Source organism: Mercurialis annua, linkage group LG2 (genome assembly GCF_937616625.2).
Source record: "Mercurialis annua linkage group LG2, ddMerAnnu1.2, whole genome shotgun sequence".
In the NCBI taxonomy this organism is placed as follows: Eukaryota; Viridiplantae; Streptophyta; class Magnoliopsida; order Malpighiales; family Euphorbiaceae; genus Mercurialis; species Mercurialis annua.
Window position 1 is genome coordinate 6315531 of NC_065571.1, and position 17404 is coordinate 6332934.

The 17404-nt window shown below is 27.5% G+C and overlaps 1 protein-coding gene across 1 annotated transcript; it reads left to right on the forward strand.

The window, feature by feature from the left end:
• The first annotated feature begins 11271 nt into the window (after positions 1–11271).
• On the forward strand, positions 11272–15162 carry LOC126667245 (stem-specific protein TSJT1). Its single transcript, XM_050360216.2, has 5 exons — positions 11272–11554; positions 13732–13972; positions 14068–14188; positions 14447–14556; positions 14907–15162. The coding sequence occupies exons 1-5, from the start codon at positions 11352–11354 to the stop codon at positions 14940–14942; spliced, it is 711 nt and encodes a 236-aa protein (XP_050216173.1). The 5' UTR covers positions 11272–11351; the 3' UTR covers positions 14943–15162.
• Positions 15163–17404: the final 2242 nt, after the last annotated feature.

Consider the following 17404-nt stretch of genomic DNA (forward strand, 5'->3'; position numbering starts at 1 on the left):
GCAGTCTCCAGATGCCCCTGGGTCCACCATCTCCACCACCCCTATTTGTGATCCAAGAGACACACCTGCTTCTTTGTTCAAACACAAAAGAGGCAGATTATGTAATTGTACCCAGAAGGATACAAAATCAAATTTCATTGAAGAATAGTCTCCAATTCCAAAAGGTGGTTCAATAACAATCAATTTTTCTTGGAATTTCCATGGTCCTCCATTCAGTACTCTTCTACGATCCTCCTGCGATTCAAAATGAAAAACAAACAAATTGTCTCTCTTGGCATATTATCTTTATTTTTTCTTAAAAATCTTCACACTTCAATTTGATTTCGATTTTTCTTGATTTACATCATCACTCGATAATTTTTCTTCTACTATGAAAAAAAGTGAAAACAGTTGCGGTAGATTAGGTATCTAATAATTGCTATAATAGTTTTATTATTGATTACTAAATGATAATCTGAATATAAAAGTAAGATGGAAAGAAATGAAAGCAAACCATGGGCCATAGCAAAAACCGTGGGCGTGACTGATGATTAATCCATTTCGAATAGTTTATACGTCATTTATTCCTCCATAAATTCTCATTATTTTGCAGTGTTGTAAATGATTATTTTTTTATCACTTTTTTTTATTTAATTTGATTTTAATCTGTTTTACCTGCTTTTTATGAAAATCTTGTTTTACCCTTACTCTTCGTCATATTTAGGTGAGATTAGGGCAGCTTGATAGTTATTTAGATCTTAGTATTGGTTTGGTTTAAAATAAAAAATTATACTACATAATTTGATTTGATAAAAAAACAAGAATTTAAATCAAATAAAACATGTAAATTAAATTAAATCTCGTTATAGAAAATGAGTATGGGTAATTTCAATTGATGAAAAAGAATATTTACATTCTATATAATTTTTAATCAATTATAAAAAATAAATTTATTTTAATTTTTTAATATTTCTAAATTCAAATATCTCTTACTTTTATAACTTTTCATTGCATTTGAATTTAATAGAGTTTTTTTGATAGAAAATTATATTTTTACTTTTAAAGTTTTTTTGAATAAAATATTAATTAAGGAACCAATTTTGTGGAGTGTACATATCATGGTGACTAGACCAAGACATGGAAATTTCAACCCTAGTTCTGAGCCATAAAATTTATGAATCATTCATAGTCCACCAAAATGAAGGGCCCTATTTCATCTTTAATCACATCAGTGACTTATTTGATTTTTGAATCTTCACTGTTCAGTTGTCATAGGTAGTGATAGGAAAAAAACATATACCAAACCTATTAACCAATCAAAATATATAGTTAATGATCTAAAACATTAAGTTTTAATTTTAATTTTTAAATATAATAATGAATGGTTTAAATTTAAAATATAAAATTAAAAAAAAACTGTAGTTGACCAATTACAAATAATTTAAAATTTCTTAAAATGTTCAAAAATGCAATAAATTTTCTATTTTATATATAAAGGAAGGAAAATACTACTTGATGGAGTCTGCCTTCTGATCTGATGATGTAACTTATAAAACAAGGTAGACGCCAATCGGACGGTGGTTGTCTGATTAACTCTCCAATGCTAAAGTCAGTTTAGGCTTTGAGCATCGTTTTTAGTATATGAATGTGGTTGTGTGTTTAGACATACCTCAAACTCTTTTTATAGTAGATGATCGTATATCTTGTAGAGTTGAAATAGAAAGATGAATCTTATTTAGTAGGGCTTGACTCTAATTAGGAGTATAATTTCTTATTCAGATATGAGTCCTATTTAAGAACGTTTTTCTAAATAGTCTCGTCTTTCCAAGTTAGAGGTTATCTTACTAAGATAGAGTTTGTATCCAAATAGGAAAGATATTCGAGACTCTTCGCAGATCTAATAATTTGTCTGAATTCCAGGGTCGATGCGCTTTATTTGAATCCTCGGAAATTCGATCTTATCCTTATGGTATTGTATTTCAGTTGAGGCGGATCTTATAGATTCGGCCACTGATTTCGTCTACTTTAACCCTTTAAGAGGGAGTTCGTTATCGTCCGAGAGTGGATCTCATGCGACTCGGCTCCATAGTATTTAAGGTAAGATTCGGTATCCATCACTACTCCTTCCATTTCAAATTAATTGGTCACCTCTTTTTATTTTGGGCGTTCCATATTATACATTATTTTTTCATTCTGGATAATTAATTTTAAAATTAAAAATCTTTCTTATCCCTTATAAATATATATATATATATATATATATATATATATAATTATATTCAAATAAATAAATTACTTCATATTCCAATACAAATAAATATTATTTTTATTGTCAACGCAAAATGCACCAATATAAAAATTAGTAACTAATATATTGTTTATATATCTAGAAAATTACAAAAAGATAAATATGAAAAATTAGTCAAAATAACCAATTTTAATTAATTTAACCATATTTTTTTAATTAACATGTTTATCCAAACGGCCTTTTATTTTAAAACGGAGCAAGTATTTAATTTGCATATTCTAACCCATTTTATTATACCACCTAACATAACAGTTTTTCATTTGCTTAATTCTTTTTTAAATGTGTATATTTCAATTTCCTTTTTGAATCTATCCACTCATTTGTTGTCACATCGGATGGTACAACAATATAAATTAAAATAGATGGGTTAAATGATATTACTTATATAAAAAAAATTAAATACAAAACACAAAAAAAAAATTATTATGAAAGATATTTACTTTTTAAAATAATATATAAAATAAAATTTATTAAGTAGAAGGGTTATTTATGTTAACAAAAATTTAACTAATAAAAAAACATAAAAAAATAGGTTGGATTTATATTTTTTTCATACAAATAATTTGTTTTAAATTTTAAAAACTATAATATTATAGATTGTATTATAAATAAATTTTACAGACCATTACCATTATATACCCAGCCCGTCGCTGATTTATTTATAAAAATAAAATAAATTATGAAACTGTTTTACTAATATAATATACCATCAATCAACAAATTATCATCACCAACAAATTGATTTCTAATATTATTAAAAACTACAGTCACATCTGATTCAACCACCATTTGATAAACTATTCATAACAAAAAGGAACAAATAAACACTTCATAAAAAAATATTTTTTTTTAAAAAAAAAAATAGATGATAAAATATACTCCTTCCATCCCATTCAAAAAGGGACATATCTCAAATTTTTACATTCTATATAAGAAGGCTAAGCTATAATTATTGTGCTATTTTATAAGGAATACTCTCTTATATCCTTTTTCTCTTTCTATAGACTCCTCTATACATAAACTATAAGACTAATAAATTTAGACTAAGTTATAACAAAATATTTCTCTATCTCGGTTTTCCTCTCAAATAGAAAATTCTAACCGTCAAAAGTTTTCCTTTTATTTTTCACTTCGCCTGCTGTCAATGGTATATTCTTGTCATTGGCGGTAGCTATTTTTTTTTAGTGCTTTATTTATATAGAATAAATTAAATAGTTGATTCTTTTTTATATTTTTTGTTTTTATTGGTAAATTTATCGGCGAGACACATCAAATTTTGTTTTTGTTCTTCAATTGCAATAAATTGTATTTCATATGCGGTTTTTCGATAAAATTTAATCCATCAAAAGAAAATAAAATTGACTATTTATTATGTTTTATTTATAATATATTTTTTATTTTCATTTTATAAATATTGTTATACTCTACACACAAAATAAATTTAATTTTCTTTTCTATTTTAGTATTTATTGTCATTAATATTGTGTTATAAAAAGTATATAAAGTCGTAATAATTGATTTGAAAGACATAATAAGAAATTAAAATACTACAAAGACAAATTAGATATTTAAAAGATATTTATGTTAAAAATTGAATGAGTAAATTTTGTATCTTCTCATTTTATCAATTTTAATTAATATCTTATGAAATATCTTAATATAAGTAACAAAGATTTAATATAATAAAAATGAAATTATATATAATTTATTAAATTATTTTAAATAATACTATTTGGAGAAAATCTCACCAGTTAGAGCATCTCCACTCTAGTGCCAAAATACCTCAAAATGCTATAATTTAGCATTTAGTATAAAAAACACATCTCCATTGCACTTCTATTTCATGTGCTAAATTTAGCATATGCTAAACTTTGTGTCAAATTTGTTAGAAAGTTTAACATATGCTAAATTTTATTATATCTAAATTATTTACAGATTTGCCATCAATAATGATAATTACTTATAAAACTATAAATTTAGCATTTAGTTTACTATTTTGCAATGGAGTAAATTTCAATAATATGTGCTATATGTAGCATTTTATCTTATTTTGTGCTAAAAATAGCATAAAAAATACAACATGCAATGGAGATGCTCTTACGATGGGATAAAAATAGTGCTGTAAATTAATAAGAACCAAAATCATCAGCTGATGAAATTGTTTTGATGGTAATATTCTTAGAAAAACAAACATACTTATTTATTGAATCTAAGATTCTTGAAAATCAAACATCTCCTTTTCAAAAGGAAAAATAAATTATTCCTTAGGGTTTGGATTTCGTATGATTAGGAAGGGCACTAAGTAAAATTGGATTAGGACAGATACCATTTTTCTAGCACAACATGCACTATAAAATCCCACTCCTTCTTTCTACTCGTTTTTAATTGTCCATTTTAACAAAAATAAATATATTAGAAAAATTATTAAAATAATAAAATAATTTTATATTGATATATAAAAAAATCAATATACTAATAAATAATTTTTTACTCTATAATTAAATTAGAGAATATCAATGAATTTTTTTTAAATCTGCTATTAAATTTTAGGGTTAAGGTATAAAAACGACCTTAATATTTACCATGTGACTCTCATTCCCCCTAATATTTTTTGAGTTTCAGAAATGACCCTAATGTTATCAAAGTGGAACAAATATATTCTCCGGTTAACGGTAGCGTGTTTGAATATTAACTCGGCTGATTTGGCATACAATTAGCCGTTACCTTAACGTTTTTCAACTCTTAAAAATGATCCTAACGTTATCAAAGTAGAACAAATATAACCCTAACATTATCAAAGTGGAACAAATACGCCCCTCCGTTTAACGGTGGGGGGTATATTTGTTTCACTTTGGTAAGATTAGGGTCATTTTTTAGACTCAAAAAACATTAGGGGAGAATGTGAACTACATGGTAAACATTAGGGTCATTTTTGTACCTTATCCCTAAATTTTATAATGGACAACTATTTTAAAATCAAATAAAAAACTTAAAAAATGTCAGTCCCTGAATTAAAACGGATAACTATTTATAATAAATAATTTATAATGAAAAACTATTTCACGAGAGGGAGTAGTTTGCAGTTTGTACCTAATATCACAAATGTCAGATGTAAAGTCTATTAAAAAACATTCGTCTTTTAGCACTTTTACAATCATATTATAACCTTGTAAAATTAACAATTTATCCAAATATACACCTATAATATACCCGATGATAATACGTTTTTTTATCAACCATGGACAGACTGAATTCTAAGAGGTTTTGCCAAGCGAAGCCTATCTCAGAATCCGCCCTGAAGTAAACAGATGCCATGTATCGGCAGACGAATCCTTAAAGATTCGCTGCCTAAAGGCAAGTCCATATAAATTTCACTCAATAAAAATAACAACTGAATCCTTTTCAGAAATTGACAAATAGCTAGGAAGACCAACTTCTGAAGATATATTTTTATAGGAGATTAAGTACAAAATCAACTATAATGTGATAATCAAGAAAAGGATGTAGAAGATAAGATCTTCTCAATTCATTAAAAATACTCTTTTAAACAGAAATAAATAGTAAAACTGGAAAACATTCATATTAAGGACTTCTCCCTAAATATGGAAGGAGAATATTCTACTATGAAATAGGAATCTCTTTCATACTTCAAAGCATTTTCCTTAAATGAATCCCTTTCTCTATAAGACTCAATAAGATCATATCTCACTACTATAAAAGAGAGTTGAGGTAAACCCAAGGCACATGTGAGTTGGTAAGGCGCTCTCCCATCTTAAGTGAGGTCGCGGATTCGAACCGTACGAATGTATGCAGACGTTTAAAATTTAGGATCAGAGTCTGCCTCCCGCAACGGGTGGGGATTAGTTTGAAAGTGGAAGGTTTAAAGATGTCGTCTCATAAATGAGACCCGTTCAGGAAACTTCATGTACTATGTACAAAAATAAAATAAAATTAAAATATGCCTTCACACATACATTCAATACAATCTTTTCCAACTTAAGCCGAAACTGATTTAAATATTGGACAACCGATCGGACCATAACCGTCTAATTAACTATTTGCATTATTTTACATGTCACAACCGCCAAGTGGAATCAGCGATTCATCATTATCTAATTTAATAAATTGGACCTTTTATATTCCAAAATTCAAAAAAAAAATCTTACAAGTGAATTGTTTGAATTTATTTCCAATCACAATATTCAAAAATAATAATTTAATTGAACTTTAATACAGTACAAAAAAAGTGCTGATTTAGATAAAGTTAACGATTTTACTAAGTCATGGGACAAATTAAAATGGATTGAAATGTGGGTAATTTTTTAATATATTTTGCCAATGTCTGAATATGTCAGTACCTGATTTAGAAATCCACCAACTCTTTTCCTCTTCTTTTACTTTGCTCCCCTCGTTCCATTTTAAGTAAACAATATCAATTTTACCACACATTGTTTAAAAAATTAATTAAACATTTTTACATTTTTATATTATATTAAAGGGCTTTCTATGATTATTTTATTTTTATAAAATCCATTTTATTTTGTTTATTTATCACCGTTAGAAGAATTTTCATCACGTTTATTGTATAATCAAATAAACAAAATTGTAGTAACTTTTTTTTTTCAATTAAATGTATCACATATTTCTAAAACATATATTTTTTAAATGCATTAATTGAATAAGACGAAAAAAATTAGCCTGAAATTGTTAAGAAATGGAAATTGTCGAATAGAAAATCTTCGAAAATAAATTAGGACGGAAGAAGTATATCTTATGAAAAAACAATTTTGATTGAAATTTTAAAAAATGATTAAAAAATTGATAATAGACTTTAGTTAAAAGACTTTTTAAAAGTCCAACTTAAAATAAAGGCCATACATTTCTAAGCACCACTAAAAATCGGAGGACATTATCACTAAGATATTTTAAAAAGTACTAATTAAATTTTGTTATTGTAAAAATATACTTTTAACTTTAAAATAATGGTAAAAGGGTCAATTCACCCCTTAAATTTGACTTGAAGTATAAAAAAAAGTCATTTTAAGGGTTTTGGAATATACCCGCAACTATGTCAAATTGTATCGAAAAGACCCCCCCCTACTCTTACCCCAGCAAGTGATTTACACTCTCCATTTAAAAATAATTTTTTTAAAAAAAAACCTTACTATTTTATTTATCTTTTAAATTAATCCCGAATATTTTTTAAATTTCAACTGCGTCTTTATAATTTTAAAAATTTAATTTTTTTTAATTTTTAATAAAAATATAGAGATCGTTTTTCCTTTTCTTTTTTTCTTTTTATCCTTTCTTTCCTTCTTCTTATTTTTCCCCCCACCACCCTCTACCGTCATCCATCGCCACTACCCTCTGCCTCCACCTCCCCAGGCGAGGAGCTGCTGCTCCTCGTTGGACTTGTTTCTCCTCTAACGTGGAGGAGCAGCAACTCCTCGTCTGAGGAGTAGTTTCTGACAGAGTTTATAAGCCGCCAAAAGTTTCTGGTTGATTAGATTTAGATGTTTAATTAGAATAATTAGGTTGAATTAGAGTTTTAAGTGTGTTTAATTAGTATTAAATCATAATTAATTAATATTAAAATTTATAATTAGTTAATTTCGCTCTTTATTTTGTGTTAGAGGGGGTTGTTTGATACGAAAACGCAAGTTGTAAGATGTTTTTATACGAAAACACAAATTGTGGGCTAGTTTGATACAATTTTTTTATAAAATGACTCATTTGATATTTTGTACCAAATTGAGGGGGCATGAATTGATCATTTGTTTTTAAAATAATTTTAAGAACATCTTTTTATTTTAGTTCAAGGATTATATTTTAGAATTTACAATTTTAAGATTAAAAGGGTAACTTTAGATGGTGGCCAGCGATAATCGCTGGTGGTTGGTGGTAATTGATGGTGGTGGGAAAAAATAATAATATTATGACAAACATATATGAGTGCATGTGTATAACTGATAAGATATTGACAATTGTTTACAAGTAAATATAAGAGTGCATGTATAGAATTAAGGCTTAATCACCAAAAAATGCCAAACCTATACGTTTTGTGTCAATTATAGCCAAACCTTTAAAAATCACCAGATTTAGCCAAACCTTATATGTTCTGTTTCTTTTTTAGCCATTTTTGAATCGAACCGGTTTTTCTGACCCCGTGTCGTCCACGTCACCGCCAACTAAGAAATTGGCTGACATGTCAGCTGAAATATTTAAATAAGGTTTGGCTATAACTGACAAAAAAAAAATAGATTTGGTATTTTTTGAGTGAATAAACCTAATTTTAAATTCAAGCCAATTTTTAAGTTTAATAATTAGTAAATTAATTATATCATTTATGAAATTTATATATATTTAAAAATAATTAATATTTTATATTTAATACTAATTTTAATTAATTTTAATTTTTTATTAAACCTAATTAAACCTAATAAATTTATATTATAATATATTTTAATGAATATGTAATTAAAAAAATGAATTAATATATTACTTAGGAATTAATGTTGAATTAAATTTGGTGAAAGAATTTAATGTTCATGATGATTTTGAACTTGATTTATTATTTTTAATGTTGTTGAGATCTTGATATGACTGGATTTAGGTAATAAATAAAATAGTTATGTGTAAATTAAGGTAAGTTTTTGGCTATGCCGAGTAGAATAACATATGCGTTTATACTTATAAACATCAAGATATATATTGATTACACCACAATGAGCTTCACTTTTTAAAGAAAAAAAATGAAAAAATAATTACACTCGTCCTTTAAATAAGCAGTCTATTCAGTGATTATTTTTATATTTATGTGTGTATAGTTTAATTACGAACACTGTCGTATGTTTGTTGTGTATATTACTCTCAGATTGCTCGTTGGAAGACGAACAATTGAGTCTCAAATGACAGCGGTGTCAAAGAACCGACGACTGGAATTTAAAAAAAATAAATTTTAAGATGAATATGACATTTTTTGTTTTTAATAGAATTTAAATTAATTATATATCCATCAAATATGTAAAAAATATTTATTAGAATTATTTAAATTTAGTAAAAAAATAAATTAATTTTAATTAGCGTTAAATAAAAATATTATTTTTTAAATATATATGAATTTTATTATAATATAATTAATCATTTAATTATTTAATTTTAAAATTAGTTTTATTCACCAAAAAATACCAAACCTATGCATTATGTGTCAATTATAGCCAAACCTTATTTAAATATTTCAGTTGTCATGCCAGCCAATTGCTTAGTTGGCGGTGACGTGGACGACACGGTGTCATAAAAACCGCTTCGATTCAAAAATGGCTAAAAAAGAAACAGAACATATAAGGTTTGGCTAAATCTGGTGATTTTTAAAGGTTTGGCTATAATTGACACAAGACGTATAGGTTTGGCATTTTTTGGTGATTAAGTCTAGAATTAATAAAATGTTGACACGTGTTAAAAATAAAATGAATGTAAACTAACTAAGATTGTTTTTTGAAAATAAATTAACTATAAATAAAAAATAAATTAATTAAATTTTTATTGAAAGTAAACCAAATTTAATAAATATTTATAATAATGTAAAATAAACTGAATGTAAATTAATTAAGGTTTTACTAAAATTAAATTAAAAGTAAACTATAAATAACTGAATGTAAATTACAATAACCTTAATTTAATACATATTCATAATGTTAATAATTAACTGATCACTAACTAACTAAAATTTATTAAAAATAAATTGAAAGTAGAAAGGCTAATTTTTATTGATGTAAGTTGAAAGTAAACTAATTAAAAAATTTATTAAAAATAAACTAATTAAATTTTTTATTGAAAGTAAACAAGTAACCTAAATAAATTATACTGACAATAAATCAAAAGCTAATTACTAATTTTTTTTTATTAAAAGTACAAAAAAAACTAACTAAAATTTTGTTGAAAACAAATCAAAATTTAGTAAATATTAAATTTATCAATAGTAAATTGAATATAAATTATATGTAAATTTAAAATATAGTAACTAAAATTTTATTGCAATAAACTGAATGTAAACCAAAAGTTAACCATTGTTAGTGAATATTTATAAAAACTGAAGATAAATTGAATTTAAATCAAAAAAGTAGATTGAAAGTAAACCAAACTAAGTTTTATTGAATTTAAATTAAAAGTAAACTGAAAGTAAATAAAAAATAAACTAACTAAAATTTTATCAAAAATAAATTAAAAATAAATCCAAAAAAATTAATAAAACACTTCAAAAAATCACTTTTTAAAAAGGCAGTTGTTAATGGCTAGTGGCGGCAGCCGGCATGAGACGAAAGCCGACAGCGAAATGTGAGATGATTAGTGGCAATGGTTAAGGACATTTAAATCATAAAAGATTGTCAACAGCGTTAATAGTAATTAAGCTTTTATAAATTGTTTTTAATATTTAAAATAAATAAAAGCAAGTGTGTTGGTTCGGATGACAACCCTCGCTTTTATATTTTCAGAGGACGTGAGTTCGATCCACCCCTCTGCCAGCCAGTTGTCTGAAAATAAATTTTAAAAAATTAACACTAATAATTATTCTAGTGTAATTGTATCTTTGATAAAAAAAAATAAAGTTAAACTAAAATATATACTAAATTTGAATAATTTTAAAAAAATATTTAATACGCAAACTTCTAATTAGCACCTTAACATTTTTAATACGCAAACTTCTAATTAGCACCTTAACATAATACACGTACCATACAGACAAAAAAATAATAATAAAAGCAATGTTTATTTATGGACCCCATTAACCTCATCCCCATCTCCGTCTCCCATTTCGCTCCATAATCATCGCCCGTCACTGGACCCCACATCCTCCTGCTTGCCACCATTCGACCATAAAAATCAAAACCAATTCTTCTCTCAAAACAAAGCCCATAAAATTAAACATTATTACAAAAATGACCTCGCTGATTTTCCTATAAAACAAAATGTTTCTTCCTCATTTCAGCTCCTATGTTTTAGCTAATTACGTCTGTGTACTTTGCCATTTCTTTTATTGTTTCGTTTTAATTTTTTAGTTTTAGATATGTTGGGAGTGTTTAGCAGTGCGATTGTGTCGCCGCCGGACGAGCTGGTGGCGGCGGGATGCCGGACTCCGTCTCCGAAGATATCATCGGATGCGTTAGTGAAGCGATTCCTCGACACCAATTCTTCGTCTGTGTCCTTACAGATTGGAGATAACGCTCAGTTGGCTTACACTCACCACAGCGAGTCCTTGCTGCAGCCGAGGTAATAAACTAAAATGAAGTAGATTAATTAACTCAGTGGTTAACTCAGTGATTCATTGAACAATGGACTCGCTGCTTACACGCATATCATGCTTAGCTTTTAGGGGGAAGTTGAAATGATTAGTTTATGATTTAGATTCTGGCTATATTAAAAGGAATTTAATGAAATAAGTTAATTCAATCTTGATCGCTATTTCTTGACCGTTTGATCTGTTGAACTTTTGATTTATAAGACTAAAGATTTGATCAGTCTGTTGGATGGTCTGACCAAGGACTGTTACTGATATAATATTATACAGCCGGTTTACATTTGAGAGAATATACTGTTGCTAATTTCATATGATACTCCAAATAAATAAATAATAATCTAAGATAAAAATTGACTATAAAAAATAGGATGACTCGAACTGGAATCTCAGTTTATATAATCAATTCTTTTTACAGAGTTATATATAAAATTATCACCTAAATTTACCATATGTTTTTAATTATTTTTGTACAGTATAGTTAAGTGACTTAACATAGTTGATTTTTCAAGAAATTTATTTGTGAATGAACCATTTTTTCTATTATTGAAAAAAATAATTCAAAATCCGGTTCTATTTTGAAGTAGTTTTATGTAATTTTGCAGTATAAGAAACAATCTGTTTGTCAAATCTGGCTTTGTGTGTATTAGTAGTATTTTACACGGTCAGGTGCATCGTAATTCTTGCATGACTGCCACGTAACTGTTATTTAGGACTCGTCCGAAACGTAGTTATGCGTTATGAAGTTGAAAATTGGGTATCTAGCCCTACACGTGTCATAGATAAATTTGGTAGATTTTTGTTAGTCCAGTTTAGCTAAGAGTCTACCACATGGACGGCGATGATTGCATTTCGTGTTCTTATGCGTCTGCCACACTAGTTTAGCGGATTCCGGTTTAGACTATGCTCTTTCAATTAATTATTACTTGTAATCTATAACTTTATGTATATTTTTAATTTGCTTTATTTGGTTTATATCTTGAAAGTTCATTTAGTTAGATTTTATTAATATAATTTTCATCAATTTGTAAATTTTATTTTATCTATCTAATTCATAGTTTTAAAAGAAAAAAAAATAGTTTAAATACATATAGTAAAAGTGCTAGTAGTCTTGAGTTTACCTTTCTTTTTTCCAAGCAATCAGAAATTCACCTATCTGATAGAGTATGGATATATGCTTTAGAATCTCAGTTTTTGAGTATCAAATGTTCATTTTATGTATTTCTAAATCATTCCCTCAAAAATTAAAATTACAATATTCGGTAATTTTGAATATCTATATGAAATTATATACATGAAACAGACAATAATATGTTGTCCGATCTAAGTTAATAAAAATTCACCAACTTTACACGTTTTTTCAATTTAATCACGTTATTTAAAATTTCTCATAAAAATACATCAACTTTCATTTTTTTTCTAAATTCATACATGATGCTGACGTGTCACTCATTCATTGGTTAAAAATGACTTACAGCTCAGCAAATTGCACCAATGAATGAGCGACACGTCAGCACCGTGTATGAATTTGGAAAAAAAATAAAAGTTGGTGTATTTTTATAAAAAGTTTTAAAGAACGTAATTAAATTGAAAAAACGTGTAAAGTTGGTGAATTTTTATGACATTACCCTAAAAAAATATGACATCTTACAATTAACTATAGATAGATGAATTATATCATCAAAAATTAGTAGATAATATACTTTCTTTTTTTAATAAAATACATGTGACCATGATAGTGTTTATCTAGAGATGGGACCTGTTGAATTGCAGATTCAGCTTTAAATTCATTCGATTAATTATTTTGTTCCCCCTAAATAAATGGGAAAAAAAATCTAAAGTATAATCAAAACGGGTGTGAATTGGTGAAATGTTTATCATTTTGTTTTTGAACTTTCCCAAATTTGAGGTCTGAAGTGGGTAAGGTAACAGGGAATTGGATAAGATAAAGATACAATCTGGTCCCCACCGTTAATCCTTGACATTTAAGAGATAATAAAGAGAAAAAAACCCATGCTTTTCGGTTGGGAATAATGGACCACCAATAATTTTGTGCTACTATTAAGTTTCTCTCTTAGTGATTAATTACTTAATTACACCAAGGTTGGTTAATTTGATTTGACTAATAAAAAACAATATAATATTTTTGCAGATCATTTGCAGTAAAAGATGATATCTTCTGCTTGTTCGAAGGAGCATTGGACAACTTGGGAAGTCTAAGGCAGCAGTATGGTCTAGCTAAGTCAGCAAACGAGGCCGTTTTGGTGATTGAAGCTTACAAGGCTCTTCGTGATAGGGCACCCTACCCTCCAAATCACGTTGTAGGTCACCTGAGTGGGAGCTTTGCTTTCATTGTCTTTGACAATTCTACCTCAACCTTATTTGTGGCTTCTGTAAGTTAACTCTCACGGTTTTACCTACCCAATTTCATGTCCAGCTAATTTTGGTAAGCTTGTCCAACAACAATTTGTGTATGATATTTTGACAGGATCAATTTGGTAAGGTTCCTCTATATTGGGGGATCACTGCTGATGGACACGTGGCGTTTGCTGATAATATTGAACTGCTTAAAGGTTCTTGTGGCAAGTCACTTGCTTCTTTCCCTCAAGGTGGGTGATCAAACTTCAAATAATACACTGTTAAATTATGTTTAGAGTTTGATTTTAATATATAACAATGGAAAATTATACGACACAATTCTTGCGTCATGTAATTACTGCAACGGATTAATAATGCGTTAGCATTATAGAATATTTAATGATAAAGAAAATTTCTTATCGCAAATATTCATCAATTTTTTTATAAATATAACATGGTTGTGTGAGATAAACATTTTATAATGACGGTTGAATTATTATATTTTGCAGGATGCTTCTACTCGACGGCAGTTGGAGAACTAAGAAGCTTTGAGAATCCCAAACATAAGGTCACTGCCGTTCCTGCTAAAGAGGAAGAGATTTGGGGTGCTACTTTCAAGGTAAAATCGTCATGGTTTCGAATTATATAAAATTAAACTCAATTGATTCAATTCATCAAATTTAAATACAATTGGAATAAAAGAAATCAATTGTAAGATAATTGATAAAATTGAAAAGTTTAATTAAAATTGATATAAGTAAAAATCGATTCAATTTATTTAGTCATTACACATATTTTTTAATTGGTAAAGTAAGATGTAATTATTCTAATGTGGTATAAATTTGAACTGTATAGTATTGAATATAGTCTATGGTGGTAGCTCAATGTTAATAAATTCTCAACGACACATCATTTTCATTTTATTTATAGTACAAATATTGTGAATAAATGGTGGGGATTAAATTTCAGGTGGAAGGGCCAACAGTGCTCGCAGCCAGAGAGTAATAAAAAAAAAACTTGTAGAGAGAAGAGAGGGTTTATGATGACGAGGCTGGTGTAGTGTACACAGTGGAAGAGGGGCCGTCCATGTCAGCAGTATTATTATGAGTGTTTGGTGGAATGTAAAAAAATAGTTCAAACTTCTTTTTAGGTCTTTTTCTTCTGTTTGTTTTTCTGTGTACAGTTATGTTTGCTTTGTTAAGTAAAAGCTTCCTCTTTGTTGCTATATGTGGTCTCACTAAATTTTGTTCTGTTGAAGTTATATGGTTTCAAGCTAGGTAGCACGGGCACTTCATTCAATCGATGTGTCCCGTTTCGGAAACGTTTCGGACACTAGAGGTTTCAGACATGAAATTTCATTTTTTACATTAGAAAACCTCAAAATAACAACGTTTCGCCTTGTTCAAATGTTTCGTTTTTCCGTTTCCGTATTCGTGTCTGTGCTACATAGATTTCAAGTGAATTCGATGCCGATAAACAAGTGGCATCGGCTGGGACAAGATTTTCGAAAGATTTTGTGATCAAGTTCTTCATATGTGCTAAAATCCTCCTTCTCCGGTTATTATGATACAAAAAAAATAGCAGAGATGCTGATTTTTTTGCTTTTTAATAAAAAATGATCAATTCACCCCTCAACTTGCCACGTAATATTAAAAAATTATTTTTAACGAAATTGTTAAGAGTTTGAATTTTATATTTTCGTATCATTTTATTCCTCTAAAAAAAGAGAGTGGACTACCTATGTAACTCTAAATAAAATTCTAATCAACTCTTGTTAATTCTAATTGAACCTAATAAAAGCTAAGATGAAGAATTGAAGTTGGATACTTTATTTTTAACTTATTTTATTCATTTGCCTATTATTTTTATCCGTTTATGTAAAAATGCACAAGCTCCAGAATCCTAAAGAGTATAATTTCACTGGATTTTTTGTTATGGGCTATATAATTCTATCATTTCTTTAGATTTAAGATTAATAAAGGCTAGGCTGCCTTATTTTTCTTGGGCTGGATTTGATGGTTTCGTGCTTTGGTCCAGTCCAGTATGACCTTAACTTGTGTGTAATTCCATGTTGGGTTGTAGACAGTCCATTCAATCAAATATCTTCGAGAAAATTAGAAAAAATACTCTCTTTTTAAAAATAATATGATTTTCTACCTCAACAAATAAAAGATAGAAAAAATACCTCACTATTTTAATATATTTATTTTTTTACTCTAACACCTATTTATATTATAATTATACCTACTCTTTATTATTATTTTACTCTAACTATATTATTGGTGATTCATAAGTGACAACTGTCACTTTTTTTCCTATTTTTCTCTCTCTTTTTCTCTTTCTTCTCCATGGCTTTCTTCTTCTTCTCTGTTTTTTTTTTCCGCCATTCTTTTTCTTCATTTTCTTCTTCTTCTTCTTCTTTTTCTTTATTTCTTGTTCATTTTTATTCTCTTCTTCTTCATCGTTAATTCATCGCTCCGTCGTCGTTCCGCCATCATCCCGCCGTCGCTCCGCCGTTTTTCATATTTGATTTTAGCGATTTTCCTCAACTCGTGGTGATTAATACGATTTCTTTCAACTTTCAGATTTAAATAAATTACTCTTGAATTTTTCCAATTCTAAATCTAAAAATCTGTATTAAAAACGATTTTCTGCACAAAAAATGATTTTCTGCAAAAAAAAAACAGCTTCTGATTATCATATAAGTATCATCACTGCATTATCATGTAAGTATCATAACACTGCTGAGAAAATTGATTTTTTATTAAAAAAACAGTGTCTGATTATCATATGATTAACACTGTATTAACATATCGTTATCATAACATTATATGATTATGATAAGGTTATGATAATCCAAATGTACGATAATGATAATAGTATGATAATGTTTTTATGATAATATAATGATAAGCTTATAACAGTATGATAATATGATCCTTACATGGAAAAAAAATTACAGAAATAGTGTCATATGATAATGTTTTATCATATGATAACGAGATGATAATATTTATGGTACATATATGATAATATCTATGATAATGTATGATAAAATAGTGTCTGATTATCATGTCGTTATCATAACACTAGAGTATGATAATTAGATGATAATGAATTATGATAAGGTTATGATAACTGGATGATAACGTACGTGAAAATAAAATTACAAAAGATTCATGACACCAGTATGATAACCAGATGATAATAAAATAATAAAATTATGATAATAGTATGATAATATGATACCTATATGTAAAAAGATTACAGAAAAATTATGATAATAAGATGATAATGTAAAGATAATAGTATGATAATATGATACATGTATGAAAAAAGTAATTACAAAAGAATTAATGATAACGAGATGATAATGTGAAGATAATAGTATGATAATATGATACATGTATGAAAAACAATTACAAAAAATTTATGATAATAAGGTGATAAGGTGAAGATAATAGTAT

Excerpts from the sequence above, each read along its gene's own strand:
- LOC126667245 (XM_050360216.2), top strand. The coding sequence starts at position 11,352 with ATGTTGGGAGTGTTTAGCAGTGCGATTGTGTCGCCGCCGGACGAGCTG. Across the intron at positions 14,189-14,446 it reads ACTTGCTTCTTTCCCTCAAG|GATGCTTCTACTCGACGGCA; the intron begins GTGGGTGATCAA and ends TATATTTTGCAG. Across the intron at positions 14,557-14,906 it reads TTTGGGGTGCTACTTTCAAG|GTGGAAGGGCCAACAGTGCT; the intron begins GTAAAATCGTCA and ends ATTAAATTTCAG.